At 43.5% G+C, this 14,520-nt stretch overlaps 1 protein-coding gene across 4 annotated transcripts in view; it reads left to right on the top strand.

Moving 5' to 3' along the window:
• IL16 (interleukin 16) overlaps positions 1 to 14,520 on the top strand; it is a 470,913-nt gene that overhangs the window by 241,381 nt on the left and 215,012 nt on the right. For all 4 annotated transcript variants that reach the window (XM_069222586.1, XM_069222587.1, XM_069222584.1 and 1 more), the window contains exon 3: positions 1,943 to 2,051. In XM_069222586.1, coding sequence (XP_069078687.1) covers positions 1,943 to 2,051 — 109 coding nt within the window. The remainder of the gene's footprint in view (positions 1 to 1,942; positions 2,052 to 14,520) is intronic.

Raw genomic sequence — 14,520 nt, 5'->3', positions numbered from 1 at the left:
CAGCCAAGACATGGATCTTTCGCCATTTTATGAATGGACAAACAGCAAACATTGCACTTTTTTGTAACTACGGCAGCTGTTAGCAATATACTGTGTACATTTCATGGCTTTAGCAGGGGTGGTATTATCACAGTGTATATTTGGGGCCCCATGGCTCCCTAAGGCTTCTTAAGGTCTGATGGTGCCCTAGGAAAATTTGATTTAGTGTTCAAATTACAGATTGTACTATGGCATGGCGATGGAGTAAAATACTCCATCGCCATGATGGAGTACCTGTAACCTGTATTTAGGGTTGTCCCAGCGGATAAATCTAGTAATTCACAGAACCTGCTGTCATGGCTGTTCCTGTCAGTGAATTAAATATTTGACAGAGAGCTCCATCAAACATGTTAGCCGCTCATCAAACTTTATATTTTTTTAATTTCATCTTTTAATTAATGATGCCAAAACCATGAAACTTAATGTTAAAATGGTCCTGTTTTAGATCTGTGAAAAGAATACGCTTTTCACTTCAAAGGTTTTTCATAAACCTTTATTAGGTTTGTAGCATGTTTATCCAACCTCCTCAGGGATCAAACCGATTGTAACTGACCACATTCAAATCTCCCCGAGAAGCTTGACACTGCCGGGAATGCTGTGACCTCAAAGTGATTGTCACCACATTCAAGCCAAGTGATACAGTGCAAACCACAACAATCAAAGGCTCCTAGTTAATGACAAAAAACGAGTGTACTATGCTATACAAATATTTGTGTAATATCAAACTGTGTCACATGCATAATTAAAGATGTGAACTACTTAGTCAGTCAAATTAGCTTTATTCGGTTTAAAAATAATTTATGAAAGCTCATAAATATAAAATGCGACAAGTAATAAATGACAGATAGCCTATTATATAGACATTTACGAATCCACATAAAGAGTGTAAAAAACATACCACTACTTTAAGCACAGATCTCTACTCTATAATGTTTCCTGATAAAAAGGTGTAATTTGATCTGATATATACATGAACAACATTCAAAATATTTGATCAATTTAAACGCAGATCGCTACTATGGGGCTGATTCTGACTGTGCCGCCCGCCACAGTCCCGCCGACAAATGACCGCACCGCGGTCAAAAGACCGCGGCGGCCATTCTCACATTTCCGCTGGGCCGGCGGGCGCTCTCCAAAAGAGCGCCCGCCGGCCCAGCGGAAATGCCCCTGCAACGAGGATGCCGGCTCCGAATGGAGCCGGCGGAGTTGCAGGGGTGCGACGGGTGCAGCTGCACCCGTCGCGTATTTCAGTGTCTGCTTTGCAGACACTGAAATACTATGCGGAGCCCTCTTACGGGGGCCCCTGCAGTGCCCATGCCATTGGCATGGGCACTGCAGGGGCCCCCAGGGGCCCCGCAGCACCCCCTACCGCCATCCTGTTCCTGGCGGGAGACCCGCCAGGATCAGGATGGCGGTAGGGGGTGTCAGAATCCCCATGGCGGCGGAGCGCGCTCCACCGCCATGGAGGATTCCCCCGAGCAGCGGAAAGTCGGCGGGAGACCGCCGACTTTCCGCTTCTGACCGCGGCTGAACCGCCGCGGTCAGAATGCTCGAGGGAGCACCGCCAGCCTGTTGGCGGTGCTCCCGTGGTCGGTGACCCTGGCGGTCACCGGCCGCCAGGGTCAGAATGACCCCCTATGTGTCTCTTCCCCCACGTACAACTTACTCATACTCCAGTGCTCTCATTAACCAAGATCCAACTATCCCCATCAACTATACCTGTGGTCACAGAACATTATGTTTTCGTCAATATTTTATATGAACTGTTCATGTAGGCTAAACAGTTGATTTATGAAGTGATTCATACTCAGGATACTCCATTTATGTTTGTATTTTGAGAGATCCATTAAAAACCCATTACCAGTTTAATATTATAATGAAATGTTTTGGCTATATTGTACAGGACCCAACACCTGAACCTTCCAAGGAAAGACCAACCAAGCTGCCTCTAAAGAGCTGTTCTTATGTCCACACCAAGGCCTTCTCACAAAGAACGCACAGTATTTCAACAAGTAAGTTTTGCTTGTTTTTATGACATTACAACAATAATTACACCCTTTGCAAGAGCTTACAATGTGTTGTAGAATTATGGTTATCAGTAATGTTAATTAATTTGTTTCAAATGAAACAAAGAAACGCTATACATACCAACATGCACCGATCAGTTGAATGAAGGGTGATAACTGAATTACTGATATCCTTTTAGGATGAGAAGAGATCCAGCAACTTTATTGACGTGTCCCTTAAATTATTTTACCGACATTCTTCACCTTGGGTTCGCAGTAATTTGGGATTGCTTCACTTTAATAAAATAATTTGTATATTACACATACTTGATATAATAGTTAATATGATCAAATTCTCGTAAAGTTCCAAATGCAACTCAAGGGCCATTTCAGGTTTAAAAAACAGAATCCACCCTTCTACGACATATTTAGTTCAGTTATTCTGAGTGACATTGCCTCAAATTAATAATTAGTGCCAATGTGATTACCTGAAATAAACATGCAATGCACCACAAGGTTGACATGTTATGTATTCCTTATACAACCCTGTCATCTCATACACTGTTTTAAAGGCTTCTGCAATGAGAGTTTGATGGAAATTGTTTTAATAGAATGTTCACATAAATGAAAAACATCTGAAAAAAATGGCATTTTCAAGATGACCGTTTCTGAAACCGTCTTGTCCACATTAGATACATTGACTAGTCAAGTGGTCCTAGATGTCTCTGGAACAAATAAACGCCTTTCACAGATAGTCAGCAATACTGAATTTAATATGAGTCAAGGGGGATGTGCATATGTGACTGTAGAATAGGGTGTATGTTTTTTCTCATTTATGAGAGTAGAACGTCCATACTAGTTATTTGCCAACCCTGGCCATCTTATAGAAAACCAAGTCACCTTTCTCTAGGTGGCCTCATAATGCTTCTCATATAAGCATGAGTACATCTTCTACCTACACTCTTGCACCCAAAGTTAACGTTAGTAAACCCAAACAAGTTGAATTACTGCGGCAAATGGGCCGTACTTCAAGCATTGACGAACCCTGCCTTCATTCCTTTCTATGATTGTTACTTAATTGGGCTAGAACCCCCTAGACTTACAATAGCCAGATAAGCTTATTACATCTAATCAGAGCCTTTTGCATATCCATGTATATAATTATCCAGGCCACCCAACTGTAGGACAAAGATTTTGAGAGAAGTTGGTGCACTTCTCCTCACAATCCTTTTGTCTATGACTAGTCTGTACATCCTCTAATGGATTCAAACGAATACACAATCTAACATCAGTCATGCTCACAACATTCCTGTATCAACCTATCCATCACTGACTCTGATTCACAAAAGAGCTCTTTGAAAATATGTTAATTTACTCACTTTAGTCTATACCAACTGTTTAAGAGTATTTCTCACTTTGTAACAATTCTCATAGAATTACATGATTACTTCCAAACAGCTAGAACTGTGACAGATTCCTAGAAGATCTCACATATGTATTAATTTACATAAATTAAACTATTTAGGTGTTCATTTCCATATGGTAGTAGAAGTGGTCAAGTAGCGCAAGTGCCACTTGTGGAATCTGCAGTTATCTGTTTTAATTCCAGCCCTGGCACCTGATTATAAATAGACTGACACTCATCTAATCATATATTGGGTTATTTAGATACTGGTGGGTGGCCCATCAGCCCACTCGATCAGCAGAGGCCATGGAGGAGAACTGCCACCATATCTAGAGCGCTCTATCAGACTCTGTTGTAGGCACTGAAGCTTTGCCAAGCCAGTGCTATGTTTGAGGCATCCACTGGACAAAGATTTTAGTTTTCAAAAAAGAAACTTTCATAGGGAAAGTTTGTTTCTTGAGAACTAAAAAGATTATGGTCATGATGTGTAGAGAGCCAATGTGCATTTTCCTACCTAGGACCGCTATACCTCGCACGGCAGGCCTGGGTAACAGTGCAGGGAAAACGACACTTGGACCTGAGAGGCTTGTGGCAGATGGGCGATCAGGTCAAATGTTTACACCAACAGAGTCTGTGGGAGCTCTAACATTGTAAACAAGGCACCTAACCCATCTCTAAATAGAGCAGGGGTGCTGCAGGTTTGATGTGAAAGGAGCATCACAGATTTACAGCAAGGCTGTCACTCCTCCAAACTCTAAATTACCTTATTAATCTCTCAGTCCTGGCGCCTACAATTATAGATATTTGTGAAATGTAATGAAATTGTAAATATGTAAAATATACTGTTATTGGGAAATGAAGATGTGCCATTACCTAATCCACAGTTCTGCATTGCTACTCAGGCATGAGGTCTATTAATATCAGTGAATTTATAAATATCTTAGTAAACGTGGCACTGAACTGCATTTGTGGGTTTGTAACACTTTTCAGTTTCTCCAGGAAAAATATTTTTCCCCTTGTAGAGCCACATTCCTTTACATGGTCATTAATTTTGGGTGTGTTTTGTACCATAACCCATCCTTGCAATGGATTTTCGTCTGTCAATAATAAAGTAAATTCCTGATTAAATACATGTTGTTCTCCAAATTCCATAGCCATTTCCACCCACAAACCTCCTCCTAAGAACAGTTACTCATATGGGCATTCTACCACATAGGCAGAATTTCTGTGCGAGTGAGCTTGATTTTTATTGGCAAAACCTCCCCTTTCTGAGCAAGATAAATATCCATATCTATATGTCTAGGTTATTGTCAGGTGTGTACATATCTTTGAAAATCACACCTCTCTGTGGCATTCAGCAGACAAGATTATTGTTTGCTACCGCTGTTACTTTTTGCTACCTGGCCCCCTTTATCAATGCCCAATTTCTTTTGTGGCTAGTGCAAATTTCAATGTAGCCCCTAAAAGTCCATCATAAGAGTTGTAATAAAAAAGCTACGTTACAAATAAAGTACGAAAATTAGGTTGTAACTATTAGTGTTCAGTAACAGAATGAATATGGGAGTTGAACAAGTGTGATGAAAAAGAGGGATATGGTGAACAGGGATGGACTTATTTGCCACTTTTTATGTTTGCAACATCACACATTGAGATAAAAAACATAGAATATTAAATCTTCTCCCTCATGGAGAAGACAACGACAACCAGAACTAACAACACCAACTGCATGACCATAGTAGCAGGCTCAAGTCGCACTAAGTGCCTGAAGCTCAGCTTCAACAAGACAGAAGTACTGGGCTTCAGCAACGAGACCTCCCCATGAGACTCCCCTGGTGGCTGTCGGAGCTAGGACCAACAACTACATCAAGCAAGAAATCAAGGGATGATCCTAGATGACAAGCTCAACAAGCAATCTATATGCTGTAATCCCCAAACAACTCCTACACAGTCTCTGAAGTGTCCAGAATGCCGCCACAAGATTCATACTCGACCGCCCACACCACACCCACATCACACCACACCTCAAGAAGCTTCACTGGCTCTCCAATCACAGATGATTTAATCTTCTCACACACAGATACGAAGCCCTACACAACGCAGGATCAGCATATGTTAAAAGCCATACACACGTTCACCAGCTCGCCAGACACCTATGCTTTGCCTCACTGTCACTTGCACAGACCTCACGCATTCATAAAAGCAAAACATTGCTCCTTCTCCTACATTGCATGCAAAACATGGAACAACCTCCCTCAATACGTCTGAGACTCTGCCACCCCTCCTGGGTTCCACAAGAGGCTGAAGACCAAGCTCTCCCAATAATACTGTGAGACCACACACCTACACACCTGCCCAGTGCCTGCACACCTTTACGTGTAATCAGTTTGTATACAAATCTACATAAACTAAATATCAATAAAAATAATAATTATTATGAAAGCGGTTTAACAAACATAACTTAAGTACCTTACAAGGGCTTAATTTATACATCCCACCCCATCACAACAAACAGGGTTTCATTACTATTCCCACTCCAAGCTAACCGAAAAAAGTGGTGAACTCTGGAAGGGTTTGATTTACTGAATTACTATTCCCGCTCCAGTCTAAGCAAAAGTAGGGAAAGTGTTGGAATGCGAGGAGGTTAGATTTACTTATTCCCACTGCAGCCTAAGCAATACTAGGGAAAGTGTTGGACTACAGGGGGGGTTACATTTACTTTTCCCCTTCCACTCTAAGCAAGAGTAGGTAAAATATTGGACTTCAGAGGTTCCCACTTCAGTCTAAGCAACAGTAGGGGACACGTTGGACAGTGGAGGGGTTAGATTTACTATTCCTACTCCAATCAAAGCAACAGCAGTGAATGTGTTGGAATCCAGTCGGGGTTACATGTACTACTTTCACTACAGTCTAAGCAACAGTAAAGTATGTGTTGGACTCCAAGAGCATTAGATTTACTATTCCCACTCCAGTGTAAGCAGCAACACAGAAAGTATTGCATTCTGTTTTACTATCCACACTCGAGTATAAGCAACAGTAGGGTAAGAATTGGTTTCCTGAGGAGTTATATTTACCATTCCCACTGCAGTCTAAACAACAGTAAAGAAAGTGTTGGACTTTAGAGGTGTTACATTTACTATTACCACTTCAGTCCATTCAATATTAAAGATAGTGTTGGACTCTGGAAGTGTTAGATTTACTATTCCTACTCAGTATAAGCAACAGTACAGAACGTTTTGGACTCTGTAGGTGTCCTACCCCTGCCTAAGCAAAAGTAGGAAAGGGTTGGACTTTGGAGTTGAGATTCCCACTACAGTTTAAGCAGCAGTAGGGACAGAGAGTTTAGCTTTACTATTATAACTACAAGAGGGACTGGAGAACATTTTATGACCTAAATATGCATCAGTTCACCAAAAAAATAAACATACCACACAAAGAGATGTAGTTGGTCACCCATAACTAAGAAAAAGTTCTATAACTCATTTCTCAAGAAAATCTTTCCTATTTAGGATGAAGACCCTCCCCCAACCTCAAGTGGCAGCTTTATCACCGGGCTCATTCAATGGTGTGAGCTACAACTTCTTTACCTAGACCAAAAGGAGGCAACGGAAGGAGCTCTTTGGAGTGTTTTGATGACTCAAGTGATGTCCCTTTGAGAGCTAGGTATGAGTGGGCATGTGCGCAGAGTGCAGGGTGCCTTTGACACGGGAAAACGAAATAAAACTACCTTATGGTGGACCAATAACTTTATTAAGTGTCCCTATTTGGCAGATTAAAGCTCAGACGGGAGTGAAACCTTCAAACTATATACACCATCCAGGTTTTGACATGGATACTGTAATTCAATACATAATAAAGCTACCTTATGGTGGACAAATAGCTTTATTTATTGTCTCCAGTAGGCAGATTAAAACTCAGAAGGGGGTGAAACCTCCAACCCAATTAAACCATCCAGGTTAACAAGTAAGATAAACTATTTTTGTGGCTACAGATTCGAACATTTATTATTTGTACATCTAACTAATGTGTCCTTGCCTTCACCAATGCTACATGTGATTGTTTTTTTATTATATTTAGATACCTATTACTTGTTCCTGCCCATCACCAGTGAGCCATAAAAATAAACAAAATTGTCTTGCCTTGCTCTAGTCAAATATCAAAGGATAGACAAATGTACAATTTCCTAGCTTATATGAAGGAACGTTTCAGTTCTCTTAAGGTCACAGAAGTAAGGATTATGCATTTCTAATTCCTTATTTTCAGCTCAGCAGCCCAAACAACTTAACTATAAATCATTAAAAACATAAGACTACATTTCTCATGCATCTTTAGTTGAAGAAAACTGACATTCCTCTAATGACTTTGCTTCATCCAGTGTAAAGTCCTTATCAAGCAAAAGTACTTCCTCTTTCTTCTTGCAAAGTATTATACCGTTCATCGGCAATCAAAATTCTAGCTTCTTGTCATTGCCTATGGAATACATAAACAAAAATCTGTATATTGGAGTTCAGAAAGCCACTGAAACAACTGCACAATATTCAATGAGAATTATCATCTCTTTATTGCTTATAGTGTACAACAGAATAATGCATGCAAATTATACTTATCCTCTGGGAGTATCTTTAACAGTTTTTTGGTGGGTGAGAGGACATACAAAAGTATTGCAGGGGTGGAAAATGCTCCCTCCTTGTCCTTAATAGAATTGAAACTTTTCTTCACGTTAGCTAGAAAGCTTTACATTCTATGTCAGGACCAGTGGCTCAGATTATACAAGTTTAAAGCTTATTAACCACCAATGAGGCAGCATAGAAGACTGGTTTGAAATAGATTTTTTTTAAAGTAGAGTCTGAGTACCAATCTGTCACATTCAGGATGTCCTCCATGCGCCTCCCTATGTGGAAGACTTTGAAAGCCCTGGCCCCTCTAGTGGAATGAGCTTCAAATATCAGAGTGTCAGTACCTGCTTCTTGCATCACCCACTTCACCCGTCTCACTTTTGTTGAGGAGGGAACTGCCTTGATTGGTTTCTTCAGGGCACTAAGTAGCTGTGATGTTCCCAGAGGGTGAAGCTCTTCCATCATCGATTCATACATCCTTCAGCATCTTATCACACATAATATTAGATGTTGATGGAAAGTCAGATAATGAACCACTCATGTATCGGACTTAGTCCTCCTTAAGATGGAAAAAGAGGCCCCTTCCAGGGACAAAATTATGGCTGAAATATCTGGAGCTTGAGCATCAGACACCCTTTTACAAGAGAGACATACAATAATTGCCAGCTTACTTAAAAGCTGTGTCTGAGATAGAAATTAATTATCTTTCCAGGATTCCAAAACTCTCAAATGCAGCATTAAGATCCAACAGAGAAGCATACTTGGGAAATTGAGGTCCAGACAAGCTGATGCCTCTTGTGAGGCTAGAAATCAGGAGGTGTTTGTCTGTTGGGAAATCCTGAAGAGAAAAGTGGCCCGCAAAATATCTGAACTGCAAGCATTGATGGTCCTGTAAGCAAGGCCCTTCTCAGCCAACTCTGACAAAAGATTAACTATTGCTACAACATCTGACCCCATAAGATCTAGATTCCTCCACACACACTAGCGAGAGCATCTGTGCCATGCGGACTTGCATCGCTTGCCCATGCTCGGTTGATGAAGTGGGTAGCTGGTTGTGATGAGCCCAGAATTTGTCAGCATGACCTGTAATCTTTCATGCCATCAGTTGGAGAGGTTGTTGTAATGAAAGATAACTGTGTGGCAGGAAGGAGTCAGCTAACCAGTTCACATAGGAGAGGTTATAGATTTATTTAAATGGTTACAGGATAAATTACAAGTTACTTAATAAGGAAACCCAACCAGGAGAAGCACCCTCTCTGCTCAGTCCACTCTCTCTAACTGTCACACTCCTCAAGTCACTCATCAACATTCGATGACATCACACACTGGCTGAGTAGAGCAGAGAGCAATAGAGGTGTGGATAGAATGCATCACAAGCATAGAAGATTTTAACACAATTCCTGCTAGAACCAAGTGAGATGAGTGCCCATGAGCATCCTTAAGCAGGTTTGGTGTCTGGGGAAGAGGAATTGGTGAATCAATTGAAAGTTCCAGATGCAATGGATAGCAGAATTGAGATCTTCACAGTGGCATCACCAATACAATCTCAGCTCTTTCTCATCAGATCTGGGCCCTTACTTAGCCTGATGATCATAGAAAAGGAGGTAAAAGGATAATCCTGTAGAAACAAAACTTTGGTTTCTGCGAGGTGATCTAGTTGCCAACTGAAGAAACATGGACATTGATGGTCAAGGAATGCTGCAAACAGATCAATCTGGCATGGTCGCCAATTGTTCATTAGGATTCGGAAGAGAGACAGATCCAACCGCCAGGCACTACAGTCCTTCAGATGTCAGCACTGCCAGTCCATTGTCTGATTCAGCCTTCCCGGGAGATACTCCTCGGTCACCAAAACTTGTGAAGTAGGCATTTATACCAAAAACCTTTGGCCCGATTGGCCAAGGCTTTGGAGCACGTTCCTTCTAGATGATTGATGCATCTCACCCCTGAGACATTGGTCATCATCAGAGAAATAGGGCACTTTGTTCGAAAGCAGGCACTTGACTGCAAACAAGCCCACCAGGAGTTCCAGAAAGTTGTGATTAGATTTTCTTTTCTGGCCAAAGGTCATCTGGTGGTAGAATACGCACAGCTGGCTCTTCAACCTAGTCGACTTGCGTCTGATTCTATTATAAGATCCAGCGAGGATCCAAAGATGGCCCTGCCATTCAAGGCTTACATGAGCTCCAACCACCATACAATCATCTCCTTGGCTTTCGAGTTGAAGAAAACATCTGCGGTGTACAGGAGTCCCTGCCTGAGATGCATGGCCTTCAAACTCTGTAAGGCTCTGTAAAGTACGGATCACACGAAATTACAAAACCCAGAAAGGCTATCCTTTGAGCAGGGATTACTTCTGACTTCTGCTCATTGATGAGGAACCACAGGTTTTATAGAAAGGAAACTGCCACCTGTAGTTGATCTCGTAGACAATCCAGGGCTTGTTTCATTAGAAGGATGTTGTTGAGATAGACAATACGGTGAACCCCTATTGCACAAAGCCATTCCATGATCTTGATGAAGCACCATGGTGGTGCGGAAAGGCCAAATAGAAGCCACAGAAACGTATAAACCTGTTTGGAACTACGGCTGTTACACGCTTACCTGGTTCCAACTTCAGAGACAATGCTGGACCTCCTATCCCCCCTGAGACAGGAACTGAAGAAAGGCAACGTCAACCCCTATTCCCCCACTGTCTCCAGGGGGAAGGGGAAAATACGATAAAACAAGAAAAGATGAGCTTGCACCACTGAGGGAAACTGCTCTGCTATCTTGCTCACTGCCTAGTAGCTTCGGGACTCCCTAGACTGCGTTACCTTTAAGCAGGAGTGGAGCACTAGAAACAACAAGAAGCAGCATTACCCACCAATTCTCAATCCTGAATATTGTAGCAATTGTTTACACGTTAACATACACTTACAGACTACATCAAAAATATTGTATGAGAGAGAGCAGGGACCATTTCCAGAATAAACAGGAGTTTTCTGGCACTCTGGAACATACAAGGTTCAGATTCAAACTCAAATATAACTTCAAGCTCTATAAGTTCCTCCACAAACACTGGATACAACTTGTCAAGAAACACAGGAGCAAAACTTTCCATTTGGGTACAAATACGTTTGGAGTGCTGCACCGAGAAGAGTCTGGAGCGCTGGGCCTTATGAGGATTAATACTCAAAATATGTCCAGTGTCCAAAGTCATGTTAACACCTTCATAGAAATCAGTCTTTGAATTATCTGCTAGCCTTTGGACTAGTGTGCATTAATCTGAGGGGAAAGTACTTAGTCTTGTCTCGTACAGTTGCTGGAATGTGAAGATAGGCTATGGTGCAAGAAGCTCAAGGGGAAGCAGAATCGTAGCTCATGACGGAAGACACTAGAAGCATCCTAGGAGCCAGGATCACAGAATCATTAGGAAGGCTTGGAAGACTAGAGAGCTGGAAGTGCCAGGAGACTCAGGAGGTGAGTGCAAGGATGATACTTGACAGGTTTGGAAGAAGGCCAAGTGTCGATACCGGTTCAGAAGGGGTATTTATGCCGAAGAAGAGATTGTTCCAGAAGGCACGTGTCCTACATGGAAGCTTGTAATATTCCAATGAACCTGGGGAAAATCGTGTGTTGCATACAATGGATAGGAATCCTTGTAGTTGGCAGGTGTAAACAGTAATTAGATACAATCAACAAGTATAACGGAACCCCAAGTATATGATGGTACAATTCAGTGGGTCACAGTAGAGAGCATAACTTCTCCTAAGGACACGTGATAATCTGCAGGTGCAAAACAGATTAAACTTACTTAGCAACAGAAGAGGAGGTTCAATGGTTCAAGCTTACTGGGAGAGAGGAAGAAGGGGCCATGGGGTGCTTGAGACAGGAAGGCGCAACAGGAAGGCATTACAAAAGAAGGATGACTTGGCCTTAATGTGTTTACGAAAAGCCAGCTGACTACAAATACAAAATGTTAAAATTATATTCAAGTTAGTCTGAGTGAGGCACCACAAGGGAGGGATGACATGAGCCCAGCGAGTAAAACCTACAGCACATAGGGCACGAGATGGAGTCATGACAAGGGCCTAGGGCATTCTGCTCTACGTTTTCACTGAACCTTGATATCTAGGGGATTTCCAATCCGGTTGCCCACATATTGCACCACCTTAGTGGCTGTGGTCCAGTCAGAGAAACAGGGGAGGAAAATGCCATCAGGGTTTAACATATCCAAGGGGTTAGTGGAACCGTCACCTTTCACGGATTCGAATCTCGGATATTTGGGGCCACCTGCCAGCCTCCACTTGCTGCTGGTGCCTGGTTCATCCCCAGCATCAACATTGTCAGTCATCCCTGGCAACATCTCCAGAGGGGAGGAATGGATCATCATCAGGTTAGTCCAAGAGCCGCTGTTCTGGTTATCTTCGTGGAATCCTGCCTGTCTTTTCAAGAGTGTTAGGTGCGGCCTCTCAAATGCATTGCTTGTGGAGGGTTGAAATGCCATTTAGGGACTATTTTTCTTAACCCTGGAACTCCTGTGCATTCCCTGAGGGGGAAGGACCCTTATATTTACCAGCAAAAATGCTGCTGGTCTAAGCTGCTAACAATGAAAGTTGCTTGTTAATAGGCTCTGGAGCTGACGAGATTTTGCACTGAAATGAAGGATCAATTACATCCACCATCCCTTCACTGGGGGGGTAGAAATTCCTGTTCTTCCTCCACCACCTTTTGTTTCCCTTGGGGATGTGCCATTTGTAGTAATATATCTCCCACAAAAAGACCTTGGGGGTGATTCTAAGTCTGGCGGGCGGCGGAGGCCGCCCGCCAGACTTCCCCCACCAAAATACCGCTCCGCGGTCGAAATACCGCTGAGGGTATTTTGGGATTTGCCCTGGGCTGGCGGGCGACCGCCAAAAGGCCGCCCGCCAGCCCAGGGCAAATCAACCTTCCCACAATGACGCTGGCTCAGAATTGAGCCGGCGTAGTGGGAAGGTGCGACGGGTGCCGTGGCACCCGTCGCGTATTTCAGTGTCTGCAAAGCAGACAGTGAAATACAAAGTGGGGCCCTCTTACTGGGGCCCCTGCAGTGCCCATGCCATTGGCATGGGCACTGCAGGGCCCCCCAGGGGCCCCGCGGCACCCCCTACCGCCATCCTGTTCCTGGCGGGAGACCCGCCAGGAACAGGATGGCGGTAGGGGGTGTCAGAATCCCCATGGCGGCGGAGCGCGCTCCGCCGCCATGGAGGATTCACAGGGGCAGCGGAAAACCGGCGGGAGACCGCCGGTTTTCCTTGTCTGACCGCGGCCGAACCGCCGCGGTCAGAATGCCCTGCGGGGCACCGCCGGTCTGTCGGCGGTGCTCCCGCCGACCCTGGCCCCGGCGGTCTCTGACTGCCGGGGTCAGAATGACCCCCCTTGTAGTTACCAATTCTTGTTTAATGGTAATCAACACACTTATAGCTCAATGACTGCAGCTACTGTGTGAAGTCTACTATGACCAAAGGGGAATTTCACAGGACTAAAACTGCTAACTAGAGTTGTCTGTACATAAAGCCAGATAAACAAAAAAAGGTGACTTGATATAAGACCTGAGGTAATGCACGCTTGTCTGCTCAGCTCCCGAAGCCCCCCTAATCACTGAGGCGGAAGAGAGTACCAGCGAGACAAGCACGCTGCCTGGTACACCTCTGCACCCTTCAGTGACGTTGACCAGACACCGTAGCAGCGCACAAAGAAATCCCACTCCCCGACGGCTGCCAGGAAAAACGCAGCTGGGATGCCTCTTTGTAGGAGAAAGAAGGGATTTGGCCCCCCAAGGGAGAAAGAGAGATACCATGGAGTGAGGAACAGAGGGAGAGAGGGGAAAGCGATGGTTGCATGGTCCTGAAGGAAGGCACAAAATAGCTGCACTACCATCAGTGTAACTTCAAAATAGAAAGATCACTAAGCTGTTAAGGCGCTCGCCACTCACCCATGAGGAAAACACCACCCCAAGGACTCGCTATTGACCAGAAAACCAATCATCAAAGAAAAGCACTTATCTGGCTGCTGGGCAGCGAAGAAAGGGGGAGTGCTTTTCCCTAATTAGGGCTTTATACTGGACAGAGCAAAGCCATTGGAGGAATGTTGTTTTTCTTCAACCAAAAACTCATGCGAAGTGTAGTCTTATGGTTCAATGATTTATGGTTAAGATGTTTGGGCTGCTCAGCTGAAAATAACAGAGGGGAAATGTGTAATCCGAGCCTCCGGTCCTTACATAGAATGTGAGCATTAAATGGTAAAAATCAGTATATATGTGTCATCACCGTTTGATGGCCAGTGGATCCGAAATGGAAAGGTAATAGCTGAACATTCAATGGTATGTAGTAGACATTAGGACCACAATTGAAACTTTGAAAATACCAACCTCTCAGACGAGAGCAAACAAGAGGTCACTATGGAAATGTTGTGAAAACAAGGTGATTGTCTCTAG

The sequence above is a fragment of the Pleurodeles waltl genome, chromosome 3_1 (assembly GCF_031143425.1).
Source record: "Pleurodeles waltl isolate 20211129_DDA chromosome 3_1, aPleWal1.hap1.20221129, whole genome shotgun sequence".
Lineage (NCBI taxonomy): Eukaryota > Metazoa > Chordata > Amphibia > Caudata > Salamandridae > Pleurodeles > Pleurodeles waltl.
This window is presented reverse-complemented; position numbering and strand designations above follow the sequence as displayed.